This window comes from Podarcis liolepis, assembly GCF_965112155.1.
Source record: "Podarcis liolepis genome assembly, chromosome: 4".
NCBI classification, from domain to species: Eukaryota; Metazoa; Chordata; class Lepidosauria; order Squamata; family Lacertidae; genus Podarcis; species Podarcis liolepis.
The window spans coordinates 43,026,089-43,046,383 of NC_139558.1; the positions used below are offsets into that span (position 1 = coordinate 43,026,089).

The following is a 20,295-nucleotide window of genomic DNA, read 5'->3' on the forward strand; positions in this document are numbered from 1 at the left end:
TATTTTTCCCCTCAAAGGGATGAAAAGGGGAATCTTCCATGTGATGATATCGGAAGACACTTAGTGGGAAAACCAGTGCACAAGGGATCTGAATCTCCAAATTCCTTTCTGGACCAAGAATACCGAAAGCGTTTTAATGTGGTTGAAGAAGATGCTGTTTTATACTGTTATGAATATGAAAAGGGAAGAACAAGTAGCTCTGGAAGGAGAGAGAGCACTCCAACCTATGGTACGGTACTCCCTTATAATGAAAACATAATCCTTCATGGCTCTTATATAGTTTTGTCCTGGAACATACATTTGTTTGTATCCATTAGAGTTCATGCACCACATATTTCTTCTCACATTATGCTGTGCTTTACTGCATTGTGTATTACATCCAGCCCTGGCTTTCACAAGACAGTTATTCAACCCCTCCTGAAATAGCCAAGAGCCAGCACAGTCATTTGGCCTTAACAGTCAATACAAGGCTCATGCTATGAGCCTCAGCCTGCTTTGCAGATCAGCTTCTTCACCTCCTCTTTTCACCTTCTCTGATTCTTCTCCCAATCCCTTCTGTTCCACACATACACATGCCCACTTTTCTATTTGATTATGGTTTTTGGTCCTCTTGATTATTTTGTACAGAGTGTTTCTTTTTTGTACTTGTTCATAATTTTCATGCAAATACCATGTACGCAAAGGCCTCTCTCCTGGGTTTACATGGTGCTCTTCAGACTGCATTCGCATCAGTATTCACCCCTGAACTTCACTAACTGCCTCAGAACATGGAGGTTCATTTGCTGCTTCAATGACTAATAGTCATTGATAAAATACTGTTTCAGTGTATTTGCGGCTTTTTAAAGACACCCGTGCTAGTACTGTGTCTGTGCTAATTAACTTCATAGCTAATTCTGCACTATGCAAATTATTAATGATAAATGCTGATTTATTTTAGTCCTGAACTTCCGCAGATGGTGAATCTTTTTGCTGTTATCTCTTCATTGTGTTTATTGTTTTATAAAGCTTTAGCTTCTCCTTTTCCCTCTTCTTCTGCCTGCTCCTCTCCCCTCTCTGGCTGTCAGATTCTTAACTTGCTGTTTATGAGCCTACCATAGATTTAAAACCATTGTTTAAGGTTTCACTGTGTAATATTAAAGTCTGACTTGTGTGGACAATTTTCTTGGCTGAAAATGTCATGCTACATAAATCCTGAATCTGTCTGAAAAGTGTTTGAGCCTTGGTTTAGCTCTATAAATTACCCTTTCAGACGTCTCTTCTTTCCTTGAATGATACTATTTTATCTATATAGCTGTTATTTAAGTAAAAGCTTTGTTTTTTCCATTTTCAGTGCACCACAATTTAAGCTTCAATTCTGAAATGGCAAAACTGAAAGCAAAATCACTTTTTAATTCACTTGACTTTTAAATGTGACTCCTTTAAGTCTAGAGCACAGATAATTAGATTGAAGGAATACTACAATATCTGATAATCTGTCAGTTTTTACCTGGAACACACATAAAGAATTGTGGCAGCTGTTATTTACAGTTTTCACAACAATAAAGCTAATATGGTCCGTTAGCTTTATAAAAAGCTGGATGTCTTTTCTTATTTGCATAGAAAGTTTTGTATTAATTTTAAATCCAGATACAAATTTAAAAATAAAATTGTTGCCAGACTGAAAAGAAAATAAGTTTTGCGGTCATATTTATATAACCTAAAATGTACATTACTCTCCCATCTTATTCCTGATTACTTTAAATCTTGGCTATCTCTTTGCCTTCCACTTGCATCTTAGAAGGTCAGCCCTGCTTCTCTCAAATTGTTGCCTGTTGTAGCCATGGCATCATCAGTTCTATAAACTTATGTTTCCACATGAGGCCTAGGGATAGGCTAATTGATATAAAGAATATCAGCAGTTCTTTTTGAAGACACCATGTTTGCTTAAATAATGGTTCTTGTGCATATAGACCTCACATGGACATAGAGGCTAATACTGTAACCATATGTATGCAGTCTCCACCATATTGTATGTCTGTCCACAGAATCTCACATACAATTGTTCAGTCTTACAGACTGAATTAGGGCTTTCCGTGTTATAGATACTGTTGGTGATCAATTCTTCAGCCTTTTTAAACATGATATTCCGCAGTAATTTTTCCAGGACATTGGGTTACTCCTACTGCTATTTTGTATCTAATTTATTGCTGGAAAAGACTCAATCTTTTGCTTTCATTGGAGAGCTTACACAGTAAATCCTGCGGATGTATGCATATGGCAAGTTTTATTGAATGCTAAATCATTTTATGATTACCCTAATGTAAGTTATTATAATGTGAAGAGTTAGATCAGGTTAACAATATTTTAGAAGAATTCAGATTGATGGGTCTATTTAGAGGGGGAAACTTTTTTTCTTGTATGCACATAGGAAAATAATTCCAAACCATTAAGTTACAAGAAGCCTACTCATGATAAATTACTTTCGTATCACATGAAGAAAGTGTAAATACATTAATCTAACCTTGTAACTTCGTTACAATTATTTTGAAGTCAAATACTTTTATATATTTTGTTGCAGGCAAGCTAAGACCTATATCTATGCCAGTAGAATATAACTGGGTAGGGGATTATGAAGATCCCACCAAGACAAAAAGAGATAGCAGGAGAGGTAAGTGACCTCAGACACAAATTGTACATTTAATTGTGTTTTAATATACATTTACAGAAATTATTGAATATATTTATAGACGTTTTTAAAATGTAAATTGTCCTTATTATTCCAGATCATTCTACACAATGCAGGTTATGTGGTTAATGTTTGAAGATTCTTGTTGACGGTTCATTACCAGTGTCACAAATTGGCAGTTAAGAACAAATTGCCAACTTCTTCTCAATTTTATAAGACCATTCATGATACTATTGCAATTTGATTCCCAGAGTGAAGCAGCAGGGATGTAATTGAAACTCAACCCTAGCTTTTGAGGAATTTCCCCACACATATTTGAACAACATAATTTAAAATCTTATTATTTCAATGTCAGTGAAATACTCTTGTGAGAATATATGAGATGTTATAGAATTCATCTTGATAATACGTATTCTTCATATTTGTTTGAGTTCAGTGACACATATTCCAGGTAAGCTTGGATAAGCCTGAAGCCTAAGAGCCCTTGAAGGCAAGGATCATGTCGGCTGCTGGCTGGCCCTGAGTAGAAGGAGGATGCTTAGGTGGGCTGGCAGAAGCCTCCTAATAGAGATGAGAAAGCTGTAGTGGTGCAACGAGGGGAGAAAATAAGTTGAGGGTGAGATGAGGAGATCAAATCAGATCTACAGCTTCTGTTTACTTCTCTCCTCCTCTAGTTTGCACTTGACTGCATAAAGGCAGTCTGCATTCCCCTGTTTTAGAGACCCTTCTTCTTCCTTTTCTTTTTAAAAAGAATACACAGGTCTGCAAACATTAGGGCTCCCTTGAGTCCTGAATGGTAGCAAATAGATGGAGTGATTGCTATAAGGTTCTCTACTAATGGTACTATATTGCAGCTTGCATACAAAAAAAGTATCCTATAGCTTCAAAGTGAGCTATGATTAATTCCCCCTTTTCCTCATAGTTGATGAGAATATAAAGTTATTTTAAAAGTTTGAATGAAAATAAGAAACGTTATTCAAGCAAAGACAGAATATACAGTATAGTTTCTATGATTCTCCAAACATTTTTATTGAATTGTTTGCAGAGCTCGGTTAAGGAATAAAATCAGCTTTCTTTTAACATCACAGTCAGATTCCCATAGTCTATTCTATAGAAACATATTATAGGAAGGTTTGGTCTGAAAAGTCTGTGTTAAAGCGAGTAGCAGCATTGGAGGCATGTAATACAGTGGTATCTCTGGTTATGTACTTAATTCGTTCCGGAGGTCCTTTCTTAACCTGAAACTGTTCTTAACCTGAAGCACCACTTTAGCTAATGGGGCCTACCGCTGCTGCCGCATGATTTCTGTTCTCATCCTGAAGCAAAGTTCTTAACCTGAGGTACTATTTCTGGGTTAGCGGAGTCTGTAAACTGAAGCATATGTAACCTGAAGCGTATGTAACCCGAGGTACCACTGTAGTGGAAGGCATAGAAGTTTGTGGTGCACTGGAATACTATCACTCCAAAGTAAGATGCAAGGTTGTGCTGAATTGCTATAGGTGTTTATTGCAATGTAAGATTAACCTTTTCTTTTATGTGGATTTCAGTTATGTGGTAAAATTCTGCATTTTTATGGATAAATAGCTAAATAACAGCAGGAAGAGATTATAGAGTGAAGCTAACATATAGCTAACTTTATGTTCTAGCCAAAGCTACAAGTGGATTTATCCATGGATAATGAGAGTTAGCACGAGCCAATGATGCAATATAAGTGTTTGTGTTAAACAGAAGATAGTTTTCAGAATAGGGTACTCAGTTGCCCTTTGTAGATGTTCTAAACTACTGAACCCTAATATTGTGTAATATTGTGATAAAATAATAAAACCAATACGTACACTGTGCACCATTATTTACTGGATTTTATGGTATTAAACATAGAATTTCAGCATTATTGTGTCTTTCAGTCCAATGAAAGACAGGTTTGAAGGCAGGTTGTCCTGATTTCAGCAAAATATGTCCTGAACAGCTGGACAATTAAGAACTGGTTTTCAGTATAACCTTTCCAATTTCTACCTAGAAAATTCATTACTTCGGTATATGAGCAATGAAAAAATAGCTCAAGAGGATTACATGTTTCAAAGAAACAGCAAAAAGGACACAGGCAAAAAATCTAAAAAGAGGGGAGATAAAAGCAACAGTCCTAGTCATTATTCTCTGCTACCTAGTTTACAAATGGATTCATTAAGGCAAGACAGCATGAGCACACCCGGGCCTGAAACATCTTTATATCACGTGAGTAAAATTACAAAATAGTTTACTCTATGTTGATGCTGTTGTTGAGTGACTGACACATCACCATTGGTTGTTTTTTAAATTTTTGGTAAGAAACGAAGCAAAGAAGCCTGGCATTTAAGTGTAATTTGCCCTTCAGTTGTATTGAATGATGAGGATAAGAAGCTGGAGGTCATTGCTATATACACCTTTTTTGCAAATTCAATTAGATAAAAATAGAATTAAAATGTAAATCATGCAGTCATATTCATATGATCCCTGTTGTTTTCATAACTACTGTGGAAAGATTAGAAAATATAGTCACCAATTTTATTTTGAATTGAAAATAATGAATTTAGGTAACCACTCAAAAAAGAGCTATTAAAAGACCATTAAAATCCTGCAAAGTGAGGGGAAAGCCAATACTTCCCCACCCCCAGTGCTCTCTTACTCTTTTTTTTTTTGTGTGAACTAGCAAATGGATTTAAAGACATCCAGTCTTTGTGGGACTTTGTGTTTCTGGCTGTGTCCCAGTTTCTGTTGTCATTGAGTGTTGTCAAAGCAGATGATTCTCCACTGAGCCCAATTTAAAACCAATGACCTGCTTTTATTCCAGCAAACTCATTTTATTGCTTCCCTTGAAGCCTGGGTGACTGAAATAACTTAAAGTATTATAGGAACCCAATTCATGGTACATGTGAATTAATAGAATCCCTAGGGCCTGTGGATATTCTTGTATTTTATTTTCATAGTGAATTGATTCATGTACAGTTGTGGGGAATTTTCTCACATGATAAATTTATTGTCATATATTTAATAATACAGAACAAATCTATGGACTGTCATCAGATTCATCCAGGATGATCCAGGATATATGAACAAAAAATGCATTTCTTTTTGTGACATCTGTTTGCCTATATGCACAAAGCAAATCAATATAAATAGTTTTGCATATCTTAATCTATTGCATCCATTTAAGACATGGATTTCATTTTTTGTTTTGGGATGTGATGGCTGTCTTTCTTGAAGCTTAGTTAAATGTTTTGCAACAAGGAAACAGCTGCTTCATAAAATAATTTGTATTAGTGCTATCTTTAAATAAATAGAAATTATCTTCTTAAATTCTGATTTTCTTATTGATGGTCTAAGCTATTGTAAAATTTCCTGTAAATACAAAATTTGATACAAACAATTTTCGCTATTTTGGTCTTTAAAAGTAATGAAATTAAATAGGAGGTGATCCTTGTTTATTTTCCTGAATTGTACACATCAATCAAACAAGAGTCTGAATCGAAGCACTGAAGCCATTTAGTCACTGAAGAATTTAGACATAATATCAGTATAAAGAAAGGCAAGGGGGACTTATGCAGGAGCACACCTCATTAACAATATATTGGACTGATATTATGTCTAAATTCTGGCAGGCAAGGCCCATGCTGCTATAATTGTTCTGTTTTTAATTATTTTAACTGCTTTTAATTTGTGGGGGTTTGTTTTTTGGGGGGGTTGTTTTTACTGAGGGAGGGGAGGGGAGGAGCCGGAGAGGGCATCAGGGTCCCAATCATAGTGGTTCAGGGGCACATAGCACAGGCAATTAGTGACTGTGCCATGTGCCAGCCCCTCCTCCAACCTGAACAATTGCAGTTGTACTACCAGCCAGCCCTCGAGTCTGCAGCTGCTGTTGCTGAATACCAGGTTAGCCCTAAATAAGAGCTCCTTCACCAATGAGTTGATTATGGATGATGAGGCCGCTCTGTATCACTTTATCACTGGTCTGTGTCACTGAGACCCGGGTGAGTGAGCAGGGGGGAGTTGGTCTCACTCAGCTGTGCTCATTTGGGTACTCTCCCTTTCTTGGGCAACGTTCTTGAGCTTATGGTCTTGGAGGGATCTAATTTTCTAGATCCATCTCAGTTGGCAAGAGCATTCTTCTTCTCCCAGACCTTTGATTAATTACAGCCTTTTAACCTGGGTTTTTCTTTCTTTTATTATGTTATGTGTTTTTATATTGTCAGCTGCCCTGTGATCCTCAAGTGAAGGGCAGTATAGAAAATGAATGAGTGAATGAATGAATGAATGACTTGAAGGGACAAGGCATAAGCAACTCGGACCTTCAAAGTCCATCAACATGAAACTGTTGAAATCTGGTGATAATGCTATCATGAAATTGTCCTATTGAACTATTAGTCTCTAGTCTTCTGAGTTAACATGGCTAGGCAGACATACCCGAATCTTCTCACAGTTGCCATTACTTTCCATTTAGTTAAAGAGGAAAGTTCACAGAGATAATTGTCATCTTCTACTGTATACTTTTGAAGAATTAACAAAGAGGATTGATTAGACTTGGAAGTTGCCGTGTGTGTGTGTGTAGCAGTGTACACATGGGAAATTGTATGCTTTTTCATAATTGGACCAGAAATGCCTTGTTAACTTGTTGATGGAGCATTGGTGCTCCTCTGTCCATGAAGTGAAAGCATCTATTAGAGCAGCAAACACTGAAAGGTCAAAAGAGCTCTTTCTTTAATATTGGGCCAATGCAATCCTTATATTCAGTAAACATGCTTTTGATGTAATGATTTGTCATATTGAACAAAACCAGTAATTGTAGAACTGTTAAAAATGCAGCAAAACAGGACAAGAACTTGAAGTCCTGATAGATACCAAGGTATTTCCAGCATACCTTGGCTGTCCATCCCACCCCACCCCACTGCTTTCATTGAAAAATGCAATACCTTTGCAATTCCTTTCAGTTGTTATGAGCTCTTTTCCCATAGCCACAGGTATGCTATATTCATAGAGAAAAATACTGAAAAATGCCTATCACAACCATCAGCCAAGGTCTTGACTTTCTGTGCCAGTTATGCTTTCTGAGCTCAACTGTGTCTGTAGGTTTCACAGATAACATTGTTTGGTGGTGACATTGAGCTACTCAGGGAAATCAGAGGTGGGAATAGGGTTTTGTGTAGCAGATGTTTTCAAGGACAGTCTGAGTGGGTTAATAATGTCAAAACAACAACAAAAAAGGTAATTCATCCCAGTCTATATCAGGTGCCCTATGCCTGAAATTTACCTTATTTATTGCTCTATAAGGCGCACCTGACCATAAGATGCACCTAGTTTTTAGAGAAGGAAAACAAGAAAAAAAATATTCTGAATCAAATGTTGTTGAAGAGGCTTTGCGCAGCTATCCCTGAAGCCAGAACAGCAAGAGGGATTGCTATGCAGCCTGCATCTGCTCCATAAGACGCACACACATTTCCCCTTACTTTTTAGGAGGGAAAAAGTGCATCTTATAGAGTGAAAAATATGGTACTTTAAAAAGAAATCAATCACACAATTACTAACTGGGCAAATCAAAACTTGCTAATTATTCTGTTTTGATAAATCTGACCCTGGTCAAAACAACCTCCATCTCAATTGTTAGGGAAAAGTAAATTAACTGCAGGGCCAAGTACACTTATCAGCCATTCCATAACATATTCCATCTGAATAGAGCTTACAGGACACAGTTTAAGAGAACTTCTAGTCTAAAGTTTGTGTTGTTGTACATGAAGTATTGTGGTGCGATTGGCACACATTAACTAAACTGTTGTGTGTGTTTTTCTTAGACATTTCAACAATCCTCTCTACAGCATAAGTCTAAAAAGAAGAACAAAGGTAACTATTATGTAAAACAGTTTTTACCTTATAGGTCTCGTGAAAAATTAAACATAATTTTATACTGTGTAAACATTTTTGTCTGCATATAATGTGACAATTCTAAAACAGAAACACTCCAATTTTATAACAGTTAATGCTGCTATGTTCTGCTGGGATAGCTCAGTTGGTAGAGCATGAGTCTTTTAATCTCAGGATCTTGGGTTCAAGCCCCACATTGGGCAAAATATTCCTGCATTGCAGGGGTTGGGCTAGATAACCCTCATGGTCCCATCCAAATGCTACGATTCTATGAAACATCCATAATTTTCTCAGCGCATGTCGCCATTTCCTCCAGTGGTCATTATGACCTTAAGCCAGGGCATCTCCTATGAGAATTGTATGACCTTAACTAGGCCTTAACTCTGTTTTCCTTCTAAGTCAGGCATAGGCAAACTCAGCCCTCCAGATGTTTTGGGACTACAATTCCCATCATCCCTGACCACTGGTCCTGCTAGCTAGGGATGATGGGAGTTGTAGTCCCAAAACATCTGGAGGACCATGTTTGCCTATGCCTGATCTAAGTAGTAGATTATGCTTTAGTCATAGCTACTTATTAGAATGGATGGAGAGAAGTTCCACCCCAAAAGAAACCACAACAATGTATTCCAGCTCAGGACAGAAGTATTATATGGGTACATGAATCATCTCTGAAACAACTGTTCTTCTAAGGTCTCGCACCAAGTAAGAGTAAAAGGCGAATTTCTTGTAAAGATCTTGGTCGTGGAGACTGTGAAGGCTGGCTCTGGAAAAAGAAAGATGCCAAGAGTTATTTCTCACAAAAATGGAAGAAATACTGGTTTGTCCTGAAGGATACTTCTCTCTACTGGTATATCAATGAGGAGGTAAGAAACTGATATGTTTGGTGTTCTTCTTGCAGATGGATGTGACTGCACTGAACAATATGGCTACAGTCCAAAAACATGATATATGCATGTGGTGAAGAACTATATATAACTGCCCAAACTTGATTTGGTCATTACATGACTGTCTGTTTGTACTGGAGAGACAAACTACCTTTAATACTGGCTTTTCCCTTCGGCAGTGGAAACAAATGTGCAGTTCTGACACTGTGCACAGCTCTCTCCTGTCCATGTTTTAAATTAGTGATTCCAAGAGCCATGCTAAATATTGGTAACATAGGTTTTCTTCTTCTTCATTAAAACAAAGATAACCTGGATACACTAAACATTCACCATGCAGAAATATTATATCAGCAGGTGCTATGACCCTGATTCAGAAGCCATATAATTTCTTTTGTGAGGGAATTGAGTATTGTTAGTTTGATCGGAATTAGAACTCCACATGGGACAAAACAGGATGGAGGAAGATGTCACAAGAAACAGGCAATATAATGATTCCTGGAGGATGCAAAAAAGATGTAAAGAAGGCAGTTGACTGAGAAAGAAGAATCTGATAGAAATGTAGGTGAAAAGTGAGGCTTCAGTAAAAGAGCTAAGGAGGTAGAAAATTGAGACAAGAAGGAATTAATGAGAGCTTTGAAGAGCTCTTAGCAGTTAAGATGAGAAGTGAGAAGGAGGGGAGAGTGTTGGGATGTTGATTAAGATACAGGATGACTAACTGAAGTAAGACAAAGTTGGCAGTGACCTAAGGTCCTGAGGAAACTCTGGGTCATGGAAATACGTAGTTGAAAAAAGGAGGAAAATTAGGATCAGGGCAAAAGTATACATAGAACTGGCAAGCACATGTGACTGAGCAGTATTGGCAAAAGGGCTGGGAAAAGGCAAGGAATAGAAGAAAGGGGATACAGAAATACTAGATCTGAAGTGTAGATGCTAGCAATAGAATTCTGGCAATTGTTGCTTTGGCTGTTACTGCAAAGTTCTGCTTTTGCAACCCCAAGGAAACAGTGAGGAAGAGACAGCAAGATGACAGTAACAAGAGTAGGCAACTAAATTTCCACATTTTTGGCCCAGTTCAAATGTAACAATTTTTACTCTGTGTACTCACATTTGTTCATTCTTGCTAGGCCATAGTTTGGCTTAGCATTTTGTACGAACCAGACCACTGTTTTAAACTAACCAGCCAGTTCTTTCAGCTGCAGACTTCTAGTGGATCCAGATTGCATTGTGCTTCTAATACTATGCTCTATCTTAAAAATGGCATGTTTAAGTTAATTTTGTTTGCTTCTACTGTACAAGTTATGTGAATTGCCCCAAAAGAGAAATGGTTGAAGACATGGTTTAAGTTGTTCTTAAAAATAATTCTTTTTAAAGTGATGTTTTCACCTTTCTGGCAAGATGCTTCCATTAATTTTTGTGGAAGTTTTAATGAAGCAATAAATCAGAAATTGTTATATTGTGACAAGAGATAGTTCAGTATGCTTGTATTTGTTTTCTTTTTGATTGGCTTCTGGTTTTGCTCTTGTTCTTTAATCTGTTCATCTTCATAGGATGAAAAAGCAGAGGGATTCATCAGTCTGCCAGAATTTAAAATTGATAGAGCTAGTGAATGTCGCAAGAAGTAGTAAGTACTAGAACAATATTCAAAAATAGATAAAACTGTAAACGTTGACACAAACATAATTTTGATAAAATGTTCCATTATTGATGCCTTTGTCTGGTAGTATTTATCTTTGTGGAACTTCAATCACTACTGCTACTACTAATTAATATATATTATCATTTGCTACTTTAGATACTCACCAAGTTCATTCCTGGTATTTAGGAATAGGTGTTTAGGAATGGCTACTCACCCCCTTCTCAGGTAGACTATGGTTGCAGACCTCACTTCTATCCACCATCCCCAGCAGCTAGGGCCCAGTGTGTCTTGGCAGCCCTAAGGGGAATTCCCCAGCCAGCAGAATAAAGGAGCAGGGATTCCTTGCCAAAATGCTAGCTTTGAATCGGCCAATAGGAGGCCCTGCCAGATGGGCAGTACAGTGGTAGCTCGGGTTACAAATGCTTCGGGTTACAAACGCTTCAGGTTACAGACTCCGCTAACCCAGAAATAGTGCTTCAGGTTAAGAACTTTACCTCAGGATGAGAACAGAAATCACGCAGTGGTGGTACAGTGGCAGTGGGAGGCCCCATTAGCTAAAGTGGTACCTCAGGTTAAGAATGGTTTCAGGTTAAGAACAGACCTCCAGAATGAATTAAGTTCTTAACCAGAGGTACCACTGTACATTGCTAGCTGGCTGGGCATTGGCTGTGGGCTATGAATGGTCACCCAGCAATACATAGGACATAATTATTTTTTGTTGATGTTCTTGGTTACTGTTTTTGAGGCTTGGATAGTTCACCTTTACTTTTAACTGATTATATTATCATAATACATTTTAATTCTTAATATGAGATAAAGCAAAATTCACTTTTTCTAAACTAATGTTGACTTCAATTTGGAAAAAAATATATAAGATAATTAATAGTAGAATACACAAGAATGTCATTTGGGCATCCAGCCAAATCTTTCACAAAGCTGTAACTTGGTATGGATGCCAACCTTTATGTGCAGTTAAGTGCCTGTTTAGATTAATAGTGGATTGTGCCAGTGTAATGCCCTGCGGTCTAGAATGTAGATCTGATGTTTCAGATGTTGACAGTAATGCTTTTTATAGTTGGTTGAGAGGGAAAGGACCTATGAAATACCTCATTACTGTGAATAACTTCATGATTACAAGTTCAACAGCTTGTCAGAAATTAAGACACATTTGCTTTTTCTCTTCAACTATTGAGTTTTAAAGTTGAAAGTAAAGCCAGAAACACTGTAGTATGAAAAATCATAGGGACTTCCTGTGAAGTATAATTTGGCCAAATGGTATTATATCCAGAAACGTTTATGATATATTTGCCTACTAAATACAAGTGCCCCAGTAAATAAACTGCTTCATATTTATCAAAAGTATACTCAGGTAAGATAGTGTTTAACTTGACACCATATGTTCAGATAGATTTAATTAGGATGTAATCCTGTCCACACTTACATAGGATTAAATACAACTCAGTAGATCTTACCTCCACATAGACATACATAGGATTACATGCTTACTGTATCTTTTCACACAAGTATATCCCAAAATGTGTATAAAGTGCAAATGTTCTTGATTTCAGAGTAGAATTGAAACATATACAAAATATAGATGATATACAGTGTGGCCCCAAAGTAGTTATACAGTAAATCAATCAATCAATCAATCAATCAATCAATCAATCAATCAATCAAGGATTATTTTTCTTTACAGATACTGTGAATGATGAGGGACAAAGAAAGTGGATTCTAAAGCAGTATACCTACTTTTGGGCCAGCCTTTTAATACTGAAAAATAATTTTGTATACTTAATATTTCACCCATGGTGCTTTGTTATTTCCCCCCCTTCCAGTGCATTCAAAGCTTGCCATCCTAAGATCAAAAGCTTTTACTTTGCTGCTGAGCATCTAGATGACATGAGCAGGTACTGTAACTTAATTTATGTAATGAATCATTCTTGAGTATTTTTTGTATTTTTATAGTATTCACCACTTTCTTTTATCAGTCCAAAAGGCCAATGAAAAATTTATTCCCTGAATGTGAGTAATATTATATATATATATATATATATATATATATATGTATGTATGTATGTTTTAATTGGTGTGTGTGGTGAAGTGGTTAGAGTGTTGGGAGTTCAGGGTTCAAATCCCCACTCTGTCATGAAACTTAGAGCTTAGGCCAGTCACAGTCTCTCAGCCCAACCTACGTCACAGGGTTGTTGTAAGGATAAACTTTGGAGGAAGAGAGCCATGTATGCCACCTTGAGCTCATTGGAGGAATGGTGGGATATAAATGTTATATCCCTGAATGCGAAGTATACAGTGAGGGGATAATATTGGAGAGGAGCTAGTGGAGGGTAAAAGGTGGCTTTTGCTAGGATTATGGGAAGTGAGTGGATATGGCAAAGAATAAGGAGAAGGGGTGACTTTGGCAATGAGTAAGGGGAAGGGTGACTTTGGGGGGAGTAGACAAAGTTGGTGAGTGAAGCAAGCAGTGCATCCGTGTGTGTGTGTGTGCGCGCGCGCGCGCGCACGCACGCACACACACACACACTGACACTGATCCAGCAAGGATCAGTTTTTAAGCATGGATTATTTCCTCTGGAAAAACAAGAAGCTGCTATGAGTGTAAACATCTGTTGAATGCTCTGATTAATTCTCCTGCCTAGTTCTGGACTTAATCCAGATGCAGTGTTCGATATAATTAGCCAGTTAAGAGCAATTTAAAGGAGCCCAAATTACCTTCAACTATTTTGAAACTAAAATCAATTTCATTTTTATCAAAGTGAAAATATATTAAGACAAATCAGTCCATGGAGGGTACTGTACCCCAGTTTCAATTTTCTCTGGCATTTCTTCGTCAAAAATTGCTTACAATTTTTCACTGTTTCCTGAGTACACCACATATATATATTTCAAGTGTTCAAGGATCACATAAGTGCTTATACACACTAATTGTTCATGAAGTACAACTGGTCTATAAATGTGTTGTTTTCCGTAATGGGGTTCAGTTAGCATTATTTACTTTGAACATCATAGTAATTATTATTTCCAAATGTTCAGTCACCCTGGAATGTCTTTTGGGGCTCTGATACATGCATTCATACACATGCATTCATACACATGAACAGCATAAGCAGTGGCTGTCCGTTTTTCTTGAGTGCTAGGAATGCTAGTGAAGACAGGTACACAGAATATTCCTGGCTCTTAAAAAGAACAATTTGTGTACATCGGAGCTCTGAAGAGTACATATTAAGGTGAGTGAATGAGTACAATATGTTCTAGTGCAGCCGTATCAAACTGCCAACATAGTAGTTGCCAGAACATAGTTTCCAGTAATTAAGAAACTTGTGAAATGATCTAGAGGCACAATGAGTCTTTGTGACACATAGCTCATATACATTTTTCAAAGGATACTTAAGTCATTCTTGCAAATTACCATGATTAAATGTCAACTTAACTGCAACCATCAAAGATTGTACTGTCTCTTAGATATAGAAATTAATTTAAGTTCATTTTAATTCCTTTCTAGTTACAAAATGCCTCCTTGTTTCCATCTTCTTTTTTTAAGAAGTCCAACATTGGGGGGGGGGGAATCAACTGTTCCTTTGATTTCAAAATAGTGATGGAAGATCTGAGTCTGGGCAGGGCTAAATGTGAGGCAGGACTCTGTCTCAAACCTGTTTTCCATGTTGCTGCTTTGCTATGAACTAGCAATAAAAATAGTGCCTATCTAGCTGTGCCAGGAATCACATCTGGGATTAAAGCAATAATCAGGCTTTCCTGCCAAGATTATGCACCCATTATTTCACTTGGAAACTAACTATTGGCAGGACTGGCCTGACTGATGAAATAGACCTCTACTGACTCAAAATGTGGAAATCATCATAACAGAAGCAACTGATTTTAAAGACGGTTTAGTTCTTTTGTTCATACTGCATTATCCATGGTCCAACATAGACAACCATCTTAACCAAGTAGTCTTCTACCCTGATTTTTTAAAAAAATAAAATAAAAGACGTAGTATGGAGTTTCTGCCACGCTTTCTAATGTGTGGTAAAATTGGGAGCCTTATGAAATGGCAAATCTTCGCCCCACCTCCATTTTCCCCTTGGTACTATTTGCCATTTGTTTTCACCTGTGAAAACACTTTTGACTTTAGAAACATTTATTTAAAATAAATTATGGCTTCTGACAAGCTGTATCCATTATGCATTTAGAATTCCTGAGCAACACCTGATACTTTCAACCTGCTAGTATATATAGGAGTTAAGGTCTTCCTATATGCCTTGGTGGTGGTGGTTGGTGGTGGTGTTTTCAAATTATTTTTATTTGTTTTCCAAATTATTACAAATCAAACCAAATTACTTTAATACAATTTCTTCCTATATGCCTTTGTTAATGGGCAATAAAGTGAGAACCCTTTCACTCTGAAATTTGGCAAGTGTTATTCCTGGTGGTGGGGTAGTAAGTAGAATGCCTGGAAATTGCATTAAGAAGCACAGATGTTACAGGCAGAATTGCAGCTGGGTCATCTGTTGAAATCAATGGGAAGAAAAAAGAATGATGAAAATACACCCAGCTTTACCAAGCAGACAGTTCTGTTGGAAGAAGTCTAGGGAATTGGAAGTCTGATTTAGCGTAAGGTTAGAAATTTTTTTATTTAAAAGAATTATTTTTCCTCTCTCTTCCTTCTTGATGCACACAAAGCTTCTCCTATCTCTTTGTTACACTATATGATATATGTGCTTCAAAATTGGAGAGTGAACTTTTTCCCTGCTGGTATGACAAATAAGGCTTTAAATGTATTGACAAAAACTTTGTAACAGGATTTGATCTTGGGAAATTGGAACAGCAAGAATTCTTCAGTAAGATGATGTATTTGTGAGCAATATCTAACAGATATTGGAATACCTTGAAATGTTTCATTTTAAGGACTTCCAGCGTCCTTGTTCAAGGTTTTCTATTTGAAACAACATTGTATATGTCAAAATAGTTTTACAAGAAAATTCCATCTAACAAGACAGCTGAATGAAACATAGGTCTTACTTCCTTATCTTGTCAAGAAGCTGTAAATATTCGAATAAAAGACCACATACAAAGTCATGTAACTTGTTAAAGCATTGTCAGTGATACATTTAAAATATTATTACAGGTGGTTAAACAGAATTAATATGCTTGCTGCTGGTTATGCAGAAAGAGAGAGGATCAAACAAGAGCAAGGTATGGTATAATTATTTTGTTTGCTTCACTTAACCTCCCTACTTAAAGGATATGTATTCTGTGCTTTATTGCAGAACCCTTATTTTCTTATTTAAGAATATTCCCTCAGTTACCGCAACTGTTGTTCTTATACAGTACTTTATTCAAACACATAGGAACTTTAAAAAATATTCAGGGCCATGTTTGACTACAAAAAAGGACCTGTTATATATATGTTGATGATTGATGGATCAGGTTTTTTTCCTAAAGCATATTGATTTTATATATTTAACTATGGAAAGTCACTAAAGGCTGATTACATTTTTATTTTTTCTAATTCTTTATTAGGCCAAAGTGTGCTTAGCAAATGATACAGAGATAAAGAGAGGTGTAATAAAACAGTGTCAATTTGTTTAGTAGATAGCACTGTGAAGGAAGGGAGTGAGATACCGTATTTTTTGCTCTATAGGACGCAATTTTCCCCCTCCAAAAATTAAGGGGAAATGTGTGTGTGTCCTATGGAGCGAATGCAGGCTCCTTGGCTTCAGCAATAGCAATGCGAAGCCTCTGAAGCGCAGAGGGAGTGCTCCCTCCGTGCTCTGGAGGCTTCGCGTTGCTTTCGCTGAAGCCTGGAGAGCGAGAGGGGTCGGTGCGCACCGACCCCTCTCACTCTCCAGGCTTCAGCGAAAGCAACGCGAAGCCTCGCGCTGTGCTCCAAAGGCTTCGGGTTCCTTTTGCTGAAGCCGGGAGAACAAGACTCTCCTGGCTTCAGAGAGGGAGAGCTGTGCAGCGCCCCTTCAGCGAAGCGGGAGGAGAAATGGAAGGGGCTCCGTTTCTCCTGCCGCTTCGCTGAAGGGGCGCTGAGCAGAGAGGGGGAGAATTTTTTTCCCCTGTTCTTCCCCACCTATGGTCCGGTACGTCCTATGTATATGGTCCGGTGCGTCCTATAGAGCGAAAAATACGGTAACTGAGGATTCAGCAATACAGCAGCTAATATAATGTTTTAAGTGTGTTTTAAGTGCAATATACAATATGACACTAGTTGGCAATGGTGAGCCTTATGGAAAATTCACGTATTTTTTTAAAGCTTTTAAAAAAGCATTTTCAGAACTTTTTTATATCTGTCTAGATTCCACCTGAGAGTGCTCCTGTCTGGAGTGGTTGTTCCTCTAACCAGAAGATTTGGGGTTGACCTGTCAGACTGCCCTGCAGCCTGCTGGTGTTGCTTTTTAATTGCAGGGCAATTCATTGCCATTAACAATTATACATGACAAGACTGGTGTGCCATATATAACTGGGATCTCAGTGGGTGATTAAACTGGAAGGATTCTATCCTAGCTATGTATTCCAGTAGGAACAATCCTGTCAGCTAAGGTGGCCTCAATGGCAAGGAGTGCATATTTCCATCTATGGCTGGTTTGGCAGCTATGGTCATTCATGGACCAAGATAGATTGTCACCAGTAACACATGCTCTAGTGACCTTAGTGTTTGTTTATTGCAATGTGTTCTGTGTGGGGCTGCCCTTGAAAACTGACCAGAGCATCTCTCATTTGTTGTGCTTGGCTAGCTGTTTGCTTTACCAGGAAGCCAAGACCCATGGAACAAGCACAGAGACAATTGTGTACAGAGAACACAAGTATGGATCATCATAGTGCCTACTCTATGCCAGTGATGCTGACAAAACATACTTAGTTCTCCACCACCATTATATTCTCAAATAGCAGTCCTGTAGAACTTTGATAAAGGGATTATTACAACACAGCTCTAGGATGGTTGTATTAGAACCCTCGAAGGCCTGCTTTTATTCATTAGAATGAATTATGAGGATGGCTCTTAAAGTCCACATTAACATATATCTTCCATTGCTCCCCTTTTCTGATTATGACACATGAATTTTGAAGAACTTGATTTCTGCAATAATACAGGGTTGTTGTTGTTTTAATTTGTATTGTTTAGATTACTGGAGTGAAAGTGATAAGGAAGAAGCAGACACGCCATCAACACCCAAACAAGACAGCCCACCTCCACCATACGACACATACCCACGACCTCCTTCGGTAAGTGTTCATTTGTAATAACTAGCTGCCATTGACCCAGAGTGAGAATACAGAAATACTTTTAGGGTAGTAGCTCCTATTCAACCTTCATCCATTTCAGCTGAGTTTGCACTTTGGGGTGAATTATGTTGGAAGTATCCTGTATAAATGCTTGATGTCAGAGGAATTATGTTTGTATATATTCAGTTTTTTGGTTCTGTACCAAAATATAATGTAAGAATAAATACCCTGAACCACTGCATAGAGCAACAATCATGACAGGTATATAGGATCTTTATTTATACCTTTATTTAGCAGGATCTTACATTTAAAAACATCTTCCAGTTCTCATTAAAACAGTTAAAATAGTAGAACAGCTGCTTTATTAAAAAGATTTGTTAAAAAATAAGCTCTTTATTAGACTATCCTTCGAGGAACAAATTTAAATCTGTACATTGCAATTATAAATTGAAGCTAAGCCAAGGTAAAATACTGGCAGCATTCCTGCTTTAACCAACATGAACTAAGTTTCTCACAAAAGCTTATCCTCCTTCAGATAAGAATAGATTCTGTGCTTCCTTTCAAATTCTTTGTGTATTAAAAATAGACTTTTCTATTACAAAACAAGTAGACCATACAAAAAAATTAATATATAGTTGTACAAATGGCCAGATAATAAAGGGTATCCTTAATATGCCATCAGATGTGAAGTAATGCTGATGTAAGGAGAGCAAACAATAAGCTTGTATGATAGATGCATTTGAGTACACTCTCCAGTAGATAGAGGTGAATTTTTTCCATACCATAGGAAACCTATTTTTCCAGATCCTCTTAAAATCCTCTTCCCAATTTCAGCTATATTCTTTTGGGGTCTATAGGAAGCAGACTGCATATTTAAAATTCTTCCTTAAGAACTTTAGTTTTTGAAGCTAGTTCAAGTGCCAGAAGAACATTCTAGTTCATCCAAAAAAGTGCTAAGTTCATTTGGGAAGTCTGGATGTGATTGTGTCATTTTCAAAAAGAAAAGCTTTTTATTTAATTACAAGAGAATAGGTATCTTAATAGTTAAAGAATCTGTTGAGGTCATATTGAATCCCAATTCTGTCTCCAATGCCACTGGGCCCAAACTTACAAAATGAATTTCAGCAGCGACAAATGTCATGTTCTACACTTAGGCTGGAGGAATCAGCTGCACAAATATAAGATGGGGGACATCTGACTTGCCAGTAGTACATTTGAAAAGGATCTAGGGGTTTTAGTAGACCACAAGCTTAACATGAGTCAACAGTGTGAGTTGAGTCAGCAGCAAAAAAAACAAAAAAAACCTGGTGCTATTCTAGGCTGTATCAACAGAAGTATAGCATCCCTATCAAGGGAATCAGTAGTCCCATCCTATTCTGCCTTGGTCAGACTATGCCTGAAGTACTGTGTCCAGTTTTGGATACCACAGTTTAAAAAGGATATAGATAAGCTGCAACGTGTTCAAAGGTAGATGACCAAGATAATCAAGGGGCTGGAAACCAAGCTTATGAAGAACAGTTGAGGGAATTGGGTATGTTTAGCCTGGTAAAGAGGAGACTGAGAGGAGATATGATAGCCACATTCAGATATCTAAAGAGCTGTCATATGGAAGATGGAGCAAGCTTGCTTTTTTCAGCCCCAGAAACTAGGACCCGAACCCCAATGGCTTCAAGTTACAAGAAAGGAGATTCCAATGAAACACCAGGAGGAACTTTCTGACAGGTAGAGCTGTTTGGCAGTGGAATAGGCTCCCACAAGAGGTGGCAAACTCTCCTTCACTGGAGGTTTTTAAACAGAAGTTCAATAACTATCTGTAATGGATGCTGTAGTTGAGTTTCTTGCATTGCAGGGGGACGGCTAGATGACCCTTGGGGTCCCTTCCAACTCTATGATTATATAAAATAAGTTGTATTTTCCCATGCTAGCTTTGAAGCTCTGACTTTGCCTAGCTGTTTTTCTTTTATTTCCAAGTG

General features: G+C 37.5%; 1 protein-coding gene across 16 annotated transcripts in view; it reads left to right on the plus strand.

Annotated features, from left to right (window-relative positions):
• Window positions 1-20,295, plus strand: part of CNKSR2 (connector enhancer of kinase suppressor of Ras 2) — a 237,273-nt gene that overhangs the window by 183,837 nt on the left and 33,141 nt on the right. For all 16 annotated transcript variants that reach the window (XM_083501843.1, XM_083501836.1, XM_083501838.1 and 13 more), the window contains 9 exons: window positions 18-229; window positions 2,558-2,647; window positions 4,683-4,897; window positions 8,485-8,533; window positions 9,245-9,417; window positions 10,986-11,059; window positions 12,913-12,984; window positions 16,218-16,285; window positions 18,222-18,322. In XM_083501843.1, coding sequence (XP_083357969.1) covers window positions 18-229; window positions 2,558-2,647; window positions 4,683-4,897; window positions 8,485-8,533; window positions 9,245-9,417; window positions 10,986-11,059; window positions 12,913-12,984; window positions 16,218-16,285; window positions 18,222-18,322 — 1,054 coding nt within the window. The remainder of the gene's footprint in view (window positions 1-17; window positions 230-2,557; window positions 2,648-4,682; window positions 4,898-8,484; window positions 8,534-9,244; window positions 9,418-10,985; window positions 11,060-12,912; window positions 12,985-16,217; window positions 16,286-18,221; window positions 18,323-20,295) is intronic.